Source organism: Corythoichthys intestinalis, chromosome 13 (assembly GCF_030265065.1).
Source record: "Corythoichthys intestinalis isolate RoL2023-P3 chromosome 13, ASM3026506v1, whole genome shotgun sequence".
Taxonomy (NCBI): Eukaryota; Metazoa; Chordata; class Actinopteri; order Syngnathiformes; family Syngnathidae; genus Corythoichthys; species Corythoichthys intestinalis.
This window is the reverse complement of record NC_080407.1, coordinates 18,233,568-18,249,319: the sequence shown is the minus strand read 5'-3', so window position 1 is coordinate 18,249,319 and position 15,752 is coordinate 18,233,568. Positions and strand designations below refer to the sequence as shown.

The window sequence follows — 15,752 nt, the reverse complement described above, 5'->3', positions numbered from 1 at the left end:
AGGTTGGAAAAACTGACTTTATATGCATTCAGAGCTGATTGCATTGCTAACCAACACACCCAACCAGTACTTTCTCCCAATTCCATACTTTTCTGTTCTTCCAAAACATATAAAGTAGTGGCTATACATCTGCAAGGGGGCAAAAAACACGGCCTCACGTTGCAGTGCAACGTGACTGGAAGATGTGGGCGCGTCGCCAGCAAAAAAAGAAAAAAAAACTGATGCAAGGCCAACACGAGAATGTGTGTCACATTTTGCGGGAGAAGGGAAATGGCAACCCCTGCCAAGTTTCTTTGACCTACTTTCCAGAGGAGCACTCAATTCAGCACAGAGTGAGCACAGAGCAACACGTCTGAGGCTGGAGCGCGCCTAAACGACCATTTTGAAACATGGAATCAAGGTAAAAAAACATTTTTAACGACTTTTAAGCACTTTTATACATGTAATCCCTAATATTTTGTATTTTAACAGTCAATTTGTACTTTATTTTTTGCCTTTAAAAAACAAAAATCAGCCTTAAAATCGATTTGCCGTTGCTGCGTTCAATTGCATTATGTACATTATTTTCTTTTTACGTGACTGTCGAAGAATTTATGTTTTTGAGGAAACCCACGTGACTGACTTCACTCGTGGGACGTCCCCCACCACAGTAACAGCCCACCCGCCCATCTAAGTCCATAACAAACAAGTGGGAAAGATAAGAAATCGGGAGCAAGCGGTTTTTGCCGTTCGACTTTCAACGTAACACAGTTTTTTCCCCCCGATTTTGCCACGAAAACATTTCGGGTTTGCACTTTCGACAGTTTTTTTCGTTTTTTTTTTTTTTTTTAAATAAACAACTCCGTCGGAAATTTGACCTCGCATGGTAAGTTTAAGTTTCCTGCACAATTAAACGCTGATTTGTTGAGGTTTGTACGTGTTTTTAACGTCCAACGCGTTGAAAAGTTGCGGTTGTTTGTGTGTCGCATATCATTAACCCACATCCTCTTGCCAAATAAGTGCGTCATCGTCTACTACGAGTACGAGCATGCTTCGTATGAACACGTTGTTTTACGAGAAATGTACATTAGCAGTTTGTGTGTGTGTGTGTTTTTTTTTATTATTATGTCGAAATCGGGAAAAAAATAAGTTTAATAACAGCGCGCTGAACTGTAACCTGATCTCCGTGACGCACCCACTTTAATTTTTTGAAGTCAAACAACGTTCTAAAACTTATTCTCAACATTTTCTTTGTGTTTATTGAACTATCATTGATGTAAAAATCGAAAAATAAGGCATGAATTGTGAACACAAAGTGCACTTTCGTGTCGATTTGACATGTTTACTTCACTTGCGAACGTACTGTACTTTCCAAGTTACGCAATGCTCCACCCCTCCCGTTAGTATTTTTACAGTTCTGCTCATTTATCTGAGCATGCGCAGTGACAAATATGAATTTTGGCAACGGAAATTATTTTGACATGTGGCATTTTTTGGGGAATGTGGCAAAATGTATTTCGGCATGTGGCGTTTTTTTTCGGGCATGTGGATTTTTTTGGGTATATGGCAAAATATATTTTGGCACGTGGCATTTTTTTCGTAAGTGGCAAAATGTATTTTGGCATGGGACATTTTTTTTTTTGCTATGTGGCAAAATGTATTTTGGCATGTGGCATTTATTGGGCATGTGGCATTTTTTGGGTATTAGGCAAAATGGATTTTGGTATGTGGTGTTTTTTTGCCATGTGGCAAAATGTATTTTAGCATGTGGCATTTTTTCCCCATGTGGCAAAATGTATTTTGGAATGTGGTGTTTTTTTGCCATGTGGCAAAATGTATTTTAGCATGTGGCATTTTTTCCCCATGTGGCAAAATGTATTTTGGAATGTGGCATTTTTTATGATATGTGGCAAAATGACTTTTGTTATGTAGCGGGGTTTTTTTTTTTTTTGTGTGTGTGTTTTTGCCATGTGGCAAAATGTATTTTGGCATGTGGTATTTTTTTGGGCATGTGGAATTTTTTTGGAATGTGGCAAAATGTATTTCGGCATGTGGCGTTTTTTTTGCATGTGGAATTTTTTGGGTATGTGGCAAAATGTATTTTGGCATGTGGCATTATTTTTGGCATGTGGAATTTTTTTGGAATGTGGCAAAATGTATTTCGGCATGTGGCGTTTTTTTTGCATGTGGAATTTTTTTGGTATGTGGCAAAATGTATTTTGGCATGTGGCATTATTTTTGGCATGTGGCATTTTTTTCCTAAGTGGCAAAATGTATTTTGGCATGTGGCATTTATTGGGCATGTGGCATTTTTTTGGTATTAGGCAAAATTGATTTTGGTATGTGGTGTTTTTTTGCCAAGTGACAAAATGTATTTTAGCATGTGGCATTTTTGGGGGGGCCTGTGGCATTTTTTCGTAAGTGGCAAAATGGATTTTGGCATGTGGCATTTTTTTGGCATGTGGCAAAATGTATTTAGGCATGTGGCAAAATGTATTTTGGCATGTGGCATTTTTTTGCCACGTGGGAACATGTATTTTAGCATGTGGCATTTTTTTTTTTTTTTTTATGCCATATGGCAAAATGTATTTTGGCATGTGACTTTTTTTTTTGGCTATGCAGCAAATGTATTTTGGCATGTGGCATTTTTTTGGCCATGTGACATTTGTTTAGTATGTGGCAAAATGAATTTTTTGGTATGTGGTGACAGTGGCGTTTTTTTTTTTTTTGGTATGTTGCAAAATGGATTTTGGCATGTGGCATTTTTTTGTGTATGCGGCAAAATGGATTTTGGCATGTGGCAATGATTTTCATCAAGTTGCAATTAAGTTTAGTTTTCGCTGTTAATACTCTTTAATATGCAGACAGACGGGGTAAATTAAAACACCGCAGGATTCGTGAATAATCTGACTAACCCCTCCTTTGAATGCCCCTCAATTAATCTGAGACGACTTTATTACATGCAAATTTAATTAAGGATTATGCACTTGTGACAGATTATCTCACAATGCGACCAGTCAGTGTCGTTCATACGTAACAAAACGTCTCCCTCGCTTTTCCCTGATCATGGCTGCTTTTCGAGGTTGTACGTTAAAAATAAGCTCAAACTCGTGGTCCCTGAACTCAACACCAGCACGCTAATTAATTTTGTCCTATAGCGGTGCGGGAATGCTGGAAAACATTCCTCACCAGTACACCACATGTGCAACCTCTCACCTTCACAGGTTGTGAATAGATTTATGTGGTGTTCATGTACTTACTCGCTGTGGTAATTACTATACTCATATAAATGGGAAAGTCATCTAAGCAGGTGGTTGATGTGAGGGGTCTGGTGGCCTGAAACGAATCAATAAAACCTATAAAAAGGTGTCACTGTTTAAAAAGGGATCCAACGTGTTGCTAGCAAAATCTTGCATTAGTATCGTTTCTGCGTTAGCGCAATGGCTGCTATTGACGGCGCTAGAAGTCCAATTCAATCGCACTGACACCAGAGTATTCACAGCGAATCAGGTGACTTCCTGTTGATTTGGAGTCACTTCCTATTAATTTGGGGTCTTTTGAGTCACTTCCTATTCAGTTACCCAAAATCAATTGGGGGGGTGACCTGTAAATGCCACAAAAACCAACAGGAAATGACCCCAAATGTTCAGGAAGCGACTGGTAAATACGCTGAATTTAACAGGAAGTGACCGATGAACAGAAATGCCCCAAAATAAACAGGAAACGACCCAAAATGTTCAGGAAGTGAGCCAGAATAAAGAGGAAGTGACTCGTAAATACCCCGAAATTGACAGGAAGTGACTGATGAACAGGAAGTGACCTGGAAATGCCCCAAATCAACAGAAAAAGACCCAAAATCAATAGTACGCGACCCATAATGTTCAGTTAGTGAGCCAGAATCAACAGGAAGTGACCCATAAATACCCGGAAATTAACAGGAAGTGACCGATAAACAGGAAGTGACCTGGAAATGCCCCAAAATAAACAGGAAATGCCCCAAAATCAATAGTGAGTAACCCAAAATTTCCAGTAATTGAGCCAGAATCAACAGGAAGTGACTCGTAAATACCCCGAAATCAACAGGAAGTGATCGACAAACATGGATGTGACCGATGAACAGAAAGTTACCCAGAGATACCCAAAAATCAACAGAAAGTGACCCAATAAGTGACAAAAATGTTCAGGATGTGAAGCCAGAGTCAACAGGAAAGGACTCATAAATACCTTGAAATCAACAGGAAGTGACCGATAAACAGGAAGTGACCCGGAAATGCCCCAAAATCAACAGGAAATGACCCAAAATGTTCATAAAGTGAGCCAGAATCAACAGGAAGTGACTCGCAAATACCCGATAAACAGGGAGTAACCCAGAAATATCCTAAAATCAACAGGAAATGACCCGAAATCAATAGGAACTCACCCAAAATGTTCAGTAAGTGACCCAAAATCAACAGGAAGTGACACGTGAATACCCCGAAATTAACAGGAAGTGACCGATGAACAGGAAGTTGCCTGGAAATGCCAGCCAAAAACAAACAGAAAGTGACCCAATATCAATAGTGACCCAAAATGTTCAGGAAGTGAGCCAAAATTAACAGGAAATGACCTGGAAATTCCCAAAAATCAATTGTAAATGACCCAAAATGTTCTGACTATTAAACGAAATAAACAGGAAGTGACAGACGAACAGAAAGTGACTTGTAAATGCCCCAAATCAACAGGAAGTGACTCGTACATAGCCAAAAATTAACAGGAAGTGACCGATGAACAGGTAGTTACATGAAAATGCCCTAAAATCAACAGAAATTGACCCAAAATGTTCAGGAAGTGAGACCAAATCAACAGGAAGTGACTCGTAAATACCCGGAAATTAACAGCAAGTGAACGATGAACAGGAAGTTACCTGAAAATGCCACAAAATAAACAGGAATTTACCCAAAAATGTTCAGGAAGAGAGCCAGAATCAACTGGAAGTGATGTGTAAATAACCTGAAATAAACAGGAAATGCTGTTTTTGAATCAATTCCTATGAGTCCAAAGTAAAACAAGAGTTCTCACCTTTGCCATGTATCTGTTCAACAGGGATATGGCGATAGAAATGCCATCAACATCGACAAGCCGCTCTGAAATTTCGCGCCTGGGTAGCGTAGAGGCCCTGAGACTAAAAGTTGGCCCGGTGCGCCGCAATCTCTTCGGCCCCGTGGACCACCGGCAGCTCCGCGAGGACTTCCAACGGCTCCTGAGCATGAGCGTCGACGCGGCCAACAAGCGGTGGAACTACGACTTCCGCCGGGACGTGCCGGGAACTGGTGGCGACGTCCAATGGGAGGAAGTCCCGAGAGAAGACGTGCCGGTGTTCTATCACGGCAAGCCCGCCAGACGGAATTCCGCCTCTTCGGGACAGGGGTCCCCAATGTCCGACAGTTCTTCCGGATCCGAGGCCGAGTACCTTGAAGTCACCACCAGGGGGTACTACCGGCTGCAACGGCCTGAAAAACGCAGACAAGCTTCCATCACGGGTAAGTCCGCTCACTAAAAATGGTCCTAAAACCGTGAAAATTCACCAACCTTTGCGTTGTTTTCATCCAGATTTCTTCAAGGTGAAGAGACGGAGGCTTCTACATTACAAGTCCTCATCCCGGCAGTAGGAAGATTCGGGATTTTGGAGATTTATATATATATATATATATACTCAATATACTGTTTTCTTCGTTCTTTCGCTATACTGTGAAATTATATAAGTGCACTCTTACAAACAACAGGCCGTGGATAGTATTTAATTCGACGAATCGAAGTATAAAAAACTTAATCCTGACACGAAAATAGATTTTGAGTCACTTCCTATTCATTTGGGGACATTCCTGAGTCAACTCCTTTTTCAGTAACCCAAAATCAACAGGAAGTGACCCGTAAATGCCCCAAAAATCAGCAGAAAGTGAACCGTAAATGCCCCAAAATTAACAGGAAATGCTGATTTTGAATCTATTCCTCTTCATAGTGACTCACTTCCTCTCCAGTAACCCAAAATCAACAGGAAGTGACCCACAAATGCCCCAAAAATACACAGGAAGTGACCCGTAAATGCCCCAAAATTCAACAGGAAGTGACTTCCTAAGTCACTTCCTTTTCAGTAACCCAAAATCAACAGGAAGTGATCTGTAAATGCCCGAAAAATCAACAGGAAGTGACCCGTGTATGCTCCAAATATCAACAGGAAGTGACTGAAAAAAATGCTGATTTGGAATAAATTCCTATTCATTATGAGTCATTTCCCATTCATTTTGGGACATTCCCGAGTCATTTTCTGTTCAGTTACCCAAAATCAGGAAGTGACCTGTAAATGCCCCAAAATCAACAGGAAGTGACCCGTAAATGTCCCAAAACTGAAAGGAAGTGACCAAAATAAAAATCAAGAAATACTGATTTTGAGTCACTTCCTATTCATTTAGTGGACATTCCCGAGTCACTTCCTGTTCGGTTACCCAAAATCAACAGGAAGTGACCTGTATATGCCCCATAATCAACAGGAAGTGACCCAGAAATGCCCCAAAAGTTGAAGGAAGTGACCAAAAAACAACAAGAAATGTTGATTTTGAGTCACTTCCTATTCATTTTAGGACATTCCTGAGTCACTTCCTGTTCGGTTACCCCAAATCAACAGGAAGTGACCTGTAAATGTTACCAAATCAACAGGAAGTGACCCATAAATGTCCTCTAAAAGTTGAAGGAAGTGATCCAAAACCAACAAATGTTGATTTTGAGTGACTTCCTATTCATTTTGAGACATTCCTGAGTCCTGTTCAGTAACCCAAAATCAACAGGAGGTGACCCGTAAATGCCCCAAAAATCAACAGGAAGTGACCTGTATACACCCCAAAAATCAATAGGAAATGACCGAAAACCACCACGAAATGTCGTTTTTGAATTACATACATTCTGGGGACATTCTTGAGTCCCTTCTCAGTGACCCAAACTCAACAGGAAGTGACCCGAAATCAATAGGAAGTGACTTGTAGCTTGACCAATATGTGTCGAGATTTGCATACGTCGCCCTCTAGTGGTTGGCTGCCATTACTGGGGTGTTTACACACCTACAGCATCCCAGCGTCAGTCAATGTACACAGTAACGTTAGCTGTGTGCTAATCTCATTCCAATAATTCCCACCCCCAATTCCAAATCAGTAAATTTCTGATATGACTATTTCTTGTTCACGATCGCCAAACCGTGTCGAACGAGGTAAAATAAGACGTTTGCGAAAGCGCGTACCCCCATGTCAGAAAACGTAGTAAACATCACCACGCTATACTTTCTAGCTAGCTAGCTTTGTATTATTCACATTAAGGGGTATTTAACATCTTTTGTATTACGGCAGCAGTCCAAACGTATCTTATTTCAAGCTTTTTTTCTTATAAATAATGTAGCATAACCCAATTTTATACTCCGTTTAGTACTTTAACTATGATTCAGATTTAGGGTTTAGATAGCCCGGATTTGGACAACTGCTTTTCTACCTCATTCAGTAAAAATACACACACAAAAATAATCACGTAGCTCAGGTTGTTAGCATCTGTCGAGTCCGTAAAGAGAGATTAAGTTTGTTTTGTTGTTGTTTTTCGCGGGAAGAAATCAGCAAGGGGCTTAGAAGGGGAGTCCCCACATTGCCTTTTCCTGACAAAATGCTTTTAAATCATTGTTTTTAAGCCCTTAATCTCTCTTTACTGGATGATTGTCATTGTTTTAAAAGGGTATATTTGAAAAAACACAGCTATTGTTTTAGTCATATCGACTTTTATAAGTGTGTGTGTTTTAAAAGACAAAAAAAAAAAAACATAACTTATTTGGAGTTTATATTGTGTGTTTGTTGTGAATTCATGAAAATCCCTTCTACTATCTTTGCACTACTTTAACATTCTTGACAAAAGACATCTATTTTTGTATGGTAATGTTAAAAAGGAGGAAAAATAAAGGACGTTTTGACTGCTAAGCTTCATCTAATTCATCTGTCGCAGCTATATCAGTCTTTATTTTGTTGGAATTGTTATTCTGCATGAATTGTATATTGTGATAATGTTATATTGGTGTGTGATTGTACTATAACTGTATAAATATGTGTGTAAAGAGATTCTTACAATTAATGCAAATTAATAAAAAACTATTGGTTAACAATGAGGTTTTTTGTGTGTATATTGCACCATCTAGCGGCTGGAAAGCAACACTGCACTTAAGAGTGCTTATAAATAAGATATTTTCACCTTGCTGTGAGTTTACACGAGTAGACGTCCAATCCGTTTGAATTGGGAGGGTGGCAGCTGCCATCCAACCCACATTAAACGGATTGGACGTCTATGGCCGTCAGTTGGAATCAATTTTGGGACAGTTCACGTGGATTCTTGTTGATTTTGGGTCACTTTCTTGTTCTTTTGGAGCATTTACAGGTCACTTCCTGTTCAGTTAGCCAGAATCAACAGAATGTGACCTTTAAATGCTCCAAAATAAACAGGAAGTTACTTGGAAATGCTCTAAAATCAACTGTAAGTGACCTGCAAATGTCCCCAAAAGAACAAGAAAGTGACCTAAAAATCAACAAAAATGTCCACAAATGAATAGGAAGTGACAAAAAAAAAAATCAACAGGAAATGTTTATTTTTGGGTCACTTCCTGTTGATTTTGGGACATTTACGGGTCACTTTCTGTTGATTTTGGGTAACTGAACAGGAAGTGACTCAAGAAAGTTCCCAAATGAATAAGAACGTGACTGAAAAGCAACATTTCCTGTTGAGTTTTGGTCACTTCTTCAACTTTAATAACATTTACGGGTCACTTCCTGTTGATTTTGGGGAACTGAACAGGAAGTGACTCAGGATTGTCCCAAAATGAATAGAATGTGACTCAAAACCAACATTTTCTGCTGATTTTTGGTCACTTCCTTCAACTTTTGGGACATTTACGGGTCACTTCCTGTTGATTTTGGGGCATTTATAGGTCACTTCCTGTTGATTTTGGGTAACTGAACAGGAGGTGACTCAAGAATGTCCACAAATGAATGGGAAGTGACTCAAAATCAACATTTCCGGTTGATTTTTGGTCACTTCCTTCAACTTTTGGGACATTTATGGGTCACTTCCTGTTGATTTTGGGGCATCCACGGGTCACTTCCTGTTGATTTTGGGCAACTGAACAGGAAGTGACTCAGGAATGTCCCAAAATGAAAAAGAAGTGACTCAAAATCAACACCTCCTGTTGATTTTGGGACATTTGCGGGTAACTTCCTGTTGATTTTTGGGCATTTACAGGTCACTTCCTCTTATTTTGGGTAACTGAACATGAACTGACTCAAAACCAACATCCTGTTAATATTTGGTCACTTCCTCGACTTTTGGGACTTTTATGGGTCACTTTCGGTTGATTTTGGGGAATTTACAGGTCATTTCCTGTTGATTTTGGGGCATTTACATATCATTTGCTGTTGATTTGGGGTAACTGAACAGGACGTGACTCAAGAATGTTCACAAATGAATAGGAAGTGACTCAAAAATCAAATTTTTTTAAATTTTATTTTTGGTCACCTCAACTTTTGGGACATTTATGGGTCACTTCCTGTTGACGTTAGGGCAGTTACAGGTAACTTCCTTTTGACTTGGGGTAACTGAACAGGAAGTGACTCAAGAATGTCCTCAAATAAATAGGAAGTGACTCAAAAATCAAAAGAAAATGTTGATTTTTGGCCACTTTAACTTTTGAGACATTTACAGGTCACATCCTGTTGATTTTGGGTAACTGAACAGGAAGTGACTCAAGAATGTCCCCAAATGAATAAGAACGTGACTAAGAAGCAACATTTCCTGTTGAATTTTGGTCACTTCCTGTTGATTTTGGGGCATCCACAGGTCACTTCCGGTTGATTTTGGGGCATTTACAGGTCACTTCCTGTTGATTTTGGGCAACTGAACAGGAAGTGACTCAAGAATGTCCGCAAATGAATGAGAAGTGACTCAAGACCAACACTTCCAGTTGATTTTTGGTCACTTCCTCAACATTTGGGACATTTACGGGTCACTTCCTGTTGATTTTGGGACATTTACGAGTCACTTCCTGTTGATACTGGGTAACAGAACAGGAAGTGACTCAGGAAAGTTCCCAAATGAATAAGAATGTGACTGAAAAGCCACATTTCCTGTTGAGTTTTGGTCACTTCCTCAACTTTAATAACATTTACGGGTCACTTCCTGTTGATTTTGGGGAACTGAACAGGAAGTGACTCAGGATTGTCCCAAAATAAATACAATGTGACTCAAAATCAACATTTTCTGTTGATTTTTGGTCACTTCCTGTTGATTCTGGGGATTTTACAGGTCATCTCCTGTTTATTTTGGGTAACTGAACAGGAAGTGACTCAAGAATGTGCGCAAAGAAATAGGACGTGACTCAAAAATCAACAGAAAATGTTGATTTTTGGTCACTATATCTTTTGGGACATTTACAGGTCACTTCCTGTTGATTTTGGGGCAATTACAGGTCACTTCCTGTTGATTTTGGGCAACTGGAAAGGAAGTGACTCAAGAATGTCCGCAAATGAATGGGAAGTGACTCAAAGTCAACATTTCCTGTTGCTTTTTGGTAATTTCCTCAACTTTTGGGGCATTTACGTGTCACTTCCTGTTGATTATGGGTAACTGAACAGGAAGTGACTGAAGAATGTCTTCAAATGAGTAGAAGGCGACTGGAAAATCAACAGAAAATGATGATTTTTGGTCTTTTCATCTTTAGGGACATTTATGGGTCACTTTCTGTTGATTTTGGGGCATTTACAGGCTACTTCCTGTTTGATTTTGGGGCATTTACTGGCCATTTCCTGTTGATTTGGGCCAATTGAACAGGAAGTGACTCAAAAATGTTCCCAAATGAATACGCACGTGACTCAAAATCAACATTTCCTTTTAATTTTTGGTCTCTTCCAGTTGATTTTGGGCCATTCACGGCTCACTGCCTGTTGATTTTGGGCCATTTACAGGTCACTTCCTGTTGATTTTGGGGCAACTGAACAGGAAGTGACTCAAGAATGTCCGCAAATGAATGGGAAGTGACTCAAAACCAACACTTCCGGTTGATTTTTGGTGACTTCCTAAACTTTTGGGACATTAACTGGTCACTTCCTGTTGATTTTGGGGCATTTACATTTCACTTCCTGTTGATTTCGGATTACTGAACAGGAAGTGACTCAAGAATCTCCGCAAATGAATAGGAAGTGACTCAAAAATCAAAAGAAAATGTTTATTTTTGGTCACTTCATCTTTTGGGACATTTGTGGGTCACTTCCTGTTGGTTTTGGGGCATTTATGGGTTGCTCCCTCTTTATTTGGGGTAACTGAAAAGGAAGTGACTCAAGAATTTCCGCAAATCAATAGGAAGCGACTCCGAAATCAACAGAAAATGTTGATTTTTGGTCACTTCAACTCAAATGACATTTACGGGTCACTTCCTGTTGATTCGGGAGCATTTACTGGTCACTTCCTGTTGACTTTGGGTAACTGAACAAGAAGTGACTCAAGAATGTCCGCAAATGAATAGGAAGTGACTCTAAAATGAACATTTCCACTTGATTTTCTGGTCACATCCTTTTCTTTTTCGGGGCATTTCCAGGTCACTTCCAGTTGATTTTGGATTCCTGAACAGGAAGCGACTCAAAATCAACAATTCCTCTTGATTTTCTGTCACTTCCATTTCCTGTCACTTTGTGCTCATAAATCGCTTCCTGTAGATTTTGGGGTACTTACGTGTCATTTCCTATTGATTTTGGCTCCCTTCACGTACATTTTGGGTCATTTCCTGTTGATCTTGGGGGCATTTACGAGCCACTTTCTGTTCATCGGTCACTTCATGTCGATTTTAAGGCATTTACAGGTGACTCCCTACTGATTTCGGGTCACTTTCTGTTGATTTTGGGCTATTGACTTGTGGCTTCCTGTATATTTTGGGTTATTTCCTAGTTTTTTTTTTTTTTTTCTCTCATGAAATGATTCTGGGTTGTTTCAAAATGAAAATGAATATAAATTCTTATGCATAGCGACGTTTTTTTCCCCCCTTTTACAATATTGTGGATGACGAGTGATCGTTTGAGATTATAATGATACATATGTGTCAATCTATATTTCACATGAGCGGATGGGTCTTTAGTATGAATGAGTGTGAATGCAACTGTATGAAAATAGACGCCCATGCATGGCTATCCATGTGCTCGTGGGCATGCTTATGTTTATCTATTTTATGTTTGAATACTTTCCCTGTAGTGCTAAATGAAGAACTGTACTTAAATGGGTATGGATAACTTTGATAACAACGATGGAGATACTCAACACTGCTATGATGATAATGTTAATATTACTTGCAAACAGTACAACCCTGAACAATTGAAATACCTTAATGATAGCAACAACTTTTCTGCAATTCATTTTAATATCAGAAGCCTCACCAAACACCATGATCAATTAATCTCTCTATTGTCCATTACAGGGTGCAGCTCTGATTTGATTGCTTGCAGTGAAACCTGGCTAAGTGATAGGTCATACATTGATGGTCTTCAACTGCAGAGGAGGCTAAATCATGGGCAACTGTTTACAATGCTTGCGATCCTGACACTGCGTATAACTGCTTGATCCATGAACTAACTGACTCTATACACAACTCCATTCCTGAGAAGACTGTCACACACAGCAATAATAATTGTAACCCTTGGCTTACCAAAGGGATACTGAACTCTATAAAACAGAAAAATAAACTTTACAAGGCTTATTTAAAAAATCCTACTGATGAAAACAAAAACAAATATCATCGATACAGAAATAAACTCACACATATTTTAAGGAAAAGCAAATGTAGCTATTATACAGAACATATTAGTGCAGCCCAAGGTGACTCTAAAAAAACTTGGGCAATTTTAAATAAAGTCATAAACAAAAGCCAGAAGTCACCAGTCCTACCCGATTCTTTGGATGGCAACATTTCTCTATTGGCTAACAACTTAAATGACCACTTCATTTCCATAGGTGAGGAACTTGCAAACAAAATCAGACCCCCTGTAGGTTTATTTTACAAACACTATCTTTCTGGCAATTATTTAAACTCATTTTTTTAAAGACCTACAGATGTCACTGAACTCCGTACAATTATTAAAAACCTGAGAAGTTCTCATACAGCAGCAGTAGATGAAATAAGCAGTAAGATCATGATTCCCATTGCCCATATAATTGCAAAACCACTTGCGCATTGCATTAATTTGTCCCTACTTCATGGTGTAGTGCCAAAACAGACCAAAATTGCCAGAATCACTCCAGTGTACAAATCTGGAGATAAAAATAACATCAACAACTATCGCCCAATTGCCGTTCTACCAACTCTCTCCAAGGTACTCGAAAGAGTCGTATACAATAGACTAAGCGAATACCTAGACAAGTTTCACATTCTAAACAGTTCACAATATGGCTTCAGAAAGAAGAATTCAACGTGCATGGCCATTCTAGATCTTGTTGAAAAAATTAATGATGCCTTTGAGCAAGGCAACTTTGGAGTTGGCATTTTTTGGGATTTATCTAAGGCTTTTGACACCATTGACCATAATATTTTACTGGATAAAATACATCACTATGGTGTTAGAGGAATAGCATACAACTGGTTCAAAAGTTACTCAGTCGACAACAATATGTAAGTGTTAACAATCACGTTTCACAAAAAAAGGAAATAAAATATGGAGTCCCCCAGGGATCAATTTTAGGCCCACTACTTTTTCTTATTTACATTAATGACCTTGTTAATTCTTCTGACATACTACACGATTTTGTTTGCTGATGATACCAACTTGTTTCTTTCACATAAAAACCCGTTAGACCTACAGCATATTTTAAACGCAGAGTTAATAAAGATAGCTGGCTCAGGTGCAACAAACTTTCCCTCAACATCAACAAAACCAATTACATTGTATTTAGATCAAACAAGAAAGCAGTTGACACAAACAGGATTTGTCTGAAAGTAAACGATGACAATTTATTACAAGTTGATTCCACCAAGTTCCTGGGAGTCTTCATTGATAAGTCTCTCAACTTCAAATGCCATATAGAACACCTTATATCTACACTATCTAAATACGTTGGACTATTCTTCAAAATAAGACACCATCTCCCTTTAACCACACTTCTTACCTTGTACAAAATCTTGTTTGAGTCCCATATCAACTACTGTTACATCATATGGTGCAACACGTTCTCCAGTCACCTAAAGAAATTAGAAACTCTACAAAAGAAGATAGTACGGGCCATGTCCTGGGCTAGTTTCAATGCTCCCACCCACTCCTTATTTTATAGTTTACGCCTTCTCCGACTCACTGATTTGAACACATTTCATAACGCATGTACAATGTTCCAAATTGTAAATAATATGAATAGCAGACTGTCTGAGCTCATTCCAGTCTGGACTCCTCTCCATACTCATAACACCAGAAACAAAGACCTCATCAGTGGAAAAAAGAGAAGACTTGTTAGCACCAGCCTGAGCATTACAACTAGAGGCCCCCAGATTTGGAATGAGCTCGACGAAAATCTAAAAGTGTTGAAATCCATCTCCATCTTTAAAAATAGGCTAAAAAGTATTCTGATCAGTAAATATAACAATTCCAACATACATAGGTTATGAATTGTCTTCTAGGGAAGTATTTCTTTTTTTTTTTTTTGTTGAATAAATTGAAATTGAAATTTAGGAGCATTTGCGGCATTGTAAAGGTTCGTTTTGAAAGTGTTTGCATCGAGTTTATTGATTTGGGTAGAAACACTGCCCTCCAGTGGCAAACGTGAATATGACATCACTCATTTAATATGGGTGAATCCAGCTGCTCCCTGTTAAGCTAAGTTTTTGTTTGAGCTAATATTTTTTTTATGCATTTGTATTTTAGTTTATAGGTATATTTAGTCGTTTTTTTTTTTGTGGGAATATGTGCTTTTTTTAGTATTTTATACCATTTAAGCTAGCAGACTTTTGCTATGCAAGTTAGCCAATTGTTCTCTCGTTGTACATTGATCATCCATTTATTTTTGGTACCATTTGAGGCTAAGCTACCGACTGCCCATTGTCCTAATTACTTGGTGCTTCAGAAACTCACACGCCCATCTTCCAACCTTCATTTATTGAAAACAAACAAAAAAGCTCTTTTCTCAACAGGACGAGCTGAAATTTGTATATAAATAAAGCTAAAATGAACATGAAAAAGCGCACTTAGTGCTCATAAGTGCTCGTTCTCGCTAATACATCATCAATGTTTTAAGACTGAAAGTACAAGTTAGTGTTGCAGTCATGACATTCTTCAGAAGCGGAACCCTTTTGTGGAACATTTTCAACTCATTCACTGCCATTGAAACATTCACTACAGTGCGTTATTGACATAATCTAATCCTGCATGTGCAAGCCCGAACTGCATGTAAGACAACAGTGCAATATTTTCAAGTATTTACAAGAATTTCAAAAATTATGTACAACGGGTCTACTTCCGTGGCCATGTCAGTCTTTTATAGAGGATGCTGTCCAAGGTGGTGGAGGAAGGACAGGAACTCACCTCCAGATGCTAAAAGAAGGCGTCTCAGAGCTGGTGATGTCGTGTCTGTCGCTCCCTCCACATGGTGCGGACTTCCCTCAAGATAAGTGGCGAGATAAACATAATGCTGGTCCCTGTCTGTAATGTTAAGAACGTGTTAAATCCCAATGCTCTTCATCAAAAAGTCAGAATTCTTGA

General features: G+C 39.0%; 2 protein-coding genes across 4 annotated transcripts in view; one reads left to right on the top strand and one right to left on the bottom strand.

Annotated features, from left to right (window-relative positions):
* The first annotated feature begins 241 nt into the window (after window positions 1–241).
* LOC130929222 (cyclin-dependent kinase inhibitor 1-like) lies at window positions 242–8,146 on the top strand. 2 transcript variants are annotated; one of them, XM_057856264.1, is made up of 3 exons: window positions 242–400; window positions 5,062–5,498; window positions 5,569–8,146. In XM_057856264.1, the coding sequence occupies exons 1-3, from the start codon at window positions 390–392 to the stop codon at window positions 5,625–5,627; spliced, it is 507 nt and encodes a 168-aa protein (XP_057712247.1). In that variant the 5' UTR covers window positions 242–389; the 3' UTR covers window positions 5,628–8,146. The 2 variants fall into 2 exon arrangements, with proteins under 2 accessions (XP_057712247.1, XP_057712248.1); XM_057856265.1 differs by lacking the exon at window positions 242–400 and adding an exon at window positions 642–865.
* Window positions 8,147–9,214: 1,068 nt separating this feature from the next.
* Window positions 9,215–15,752, bottom strand: part of slc37a3 (solute carrier family 37 member 3) — a 77,716-nt gene continuing 71,178 nt past the window's right edge. For both annotated transcript variants that reach the window (XM_057855489.1, XM_057855488.1), the window contains one exon: window positions 9,215–15,692. In XM_057855489.1, coding sequence (XP_057711472.1) covers window positions 15,600–15,692 — 93 coding nt within the window. In that variant the 3' untranslated portion in view covers window positions 9,215–15,599. The remainder of the gene's footprint in view (window positions 15,693–15,752) is intronic.

Bases quoted from the DNA above. Each gene is read 5' to 3' on its own strand.
- LOC130929222 (XM_057856264.1), top strand. The intron at 5,499-5,568 runs GTAAGTCCGCTC...GTTTTCATCCAG, and splicing joins CAGACAAGCTTCCATCACGG to ATTTCTTCAAGGTGAAGAGA.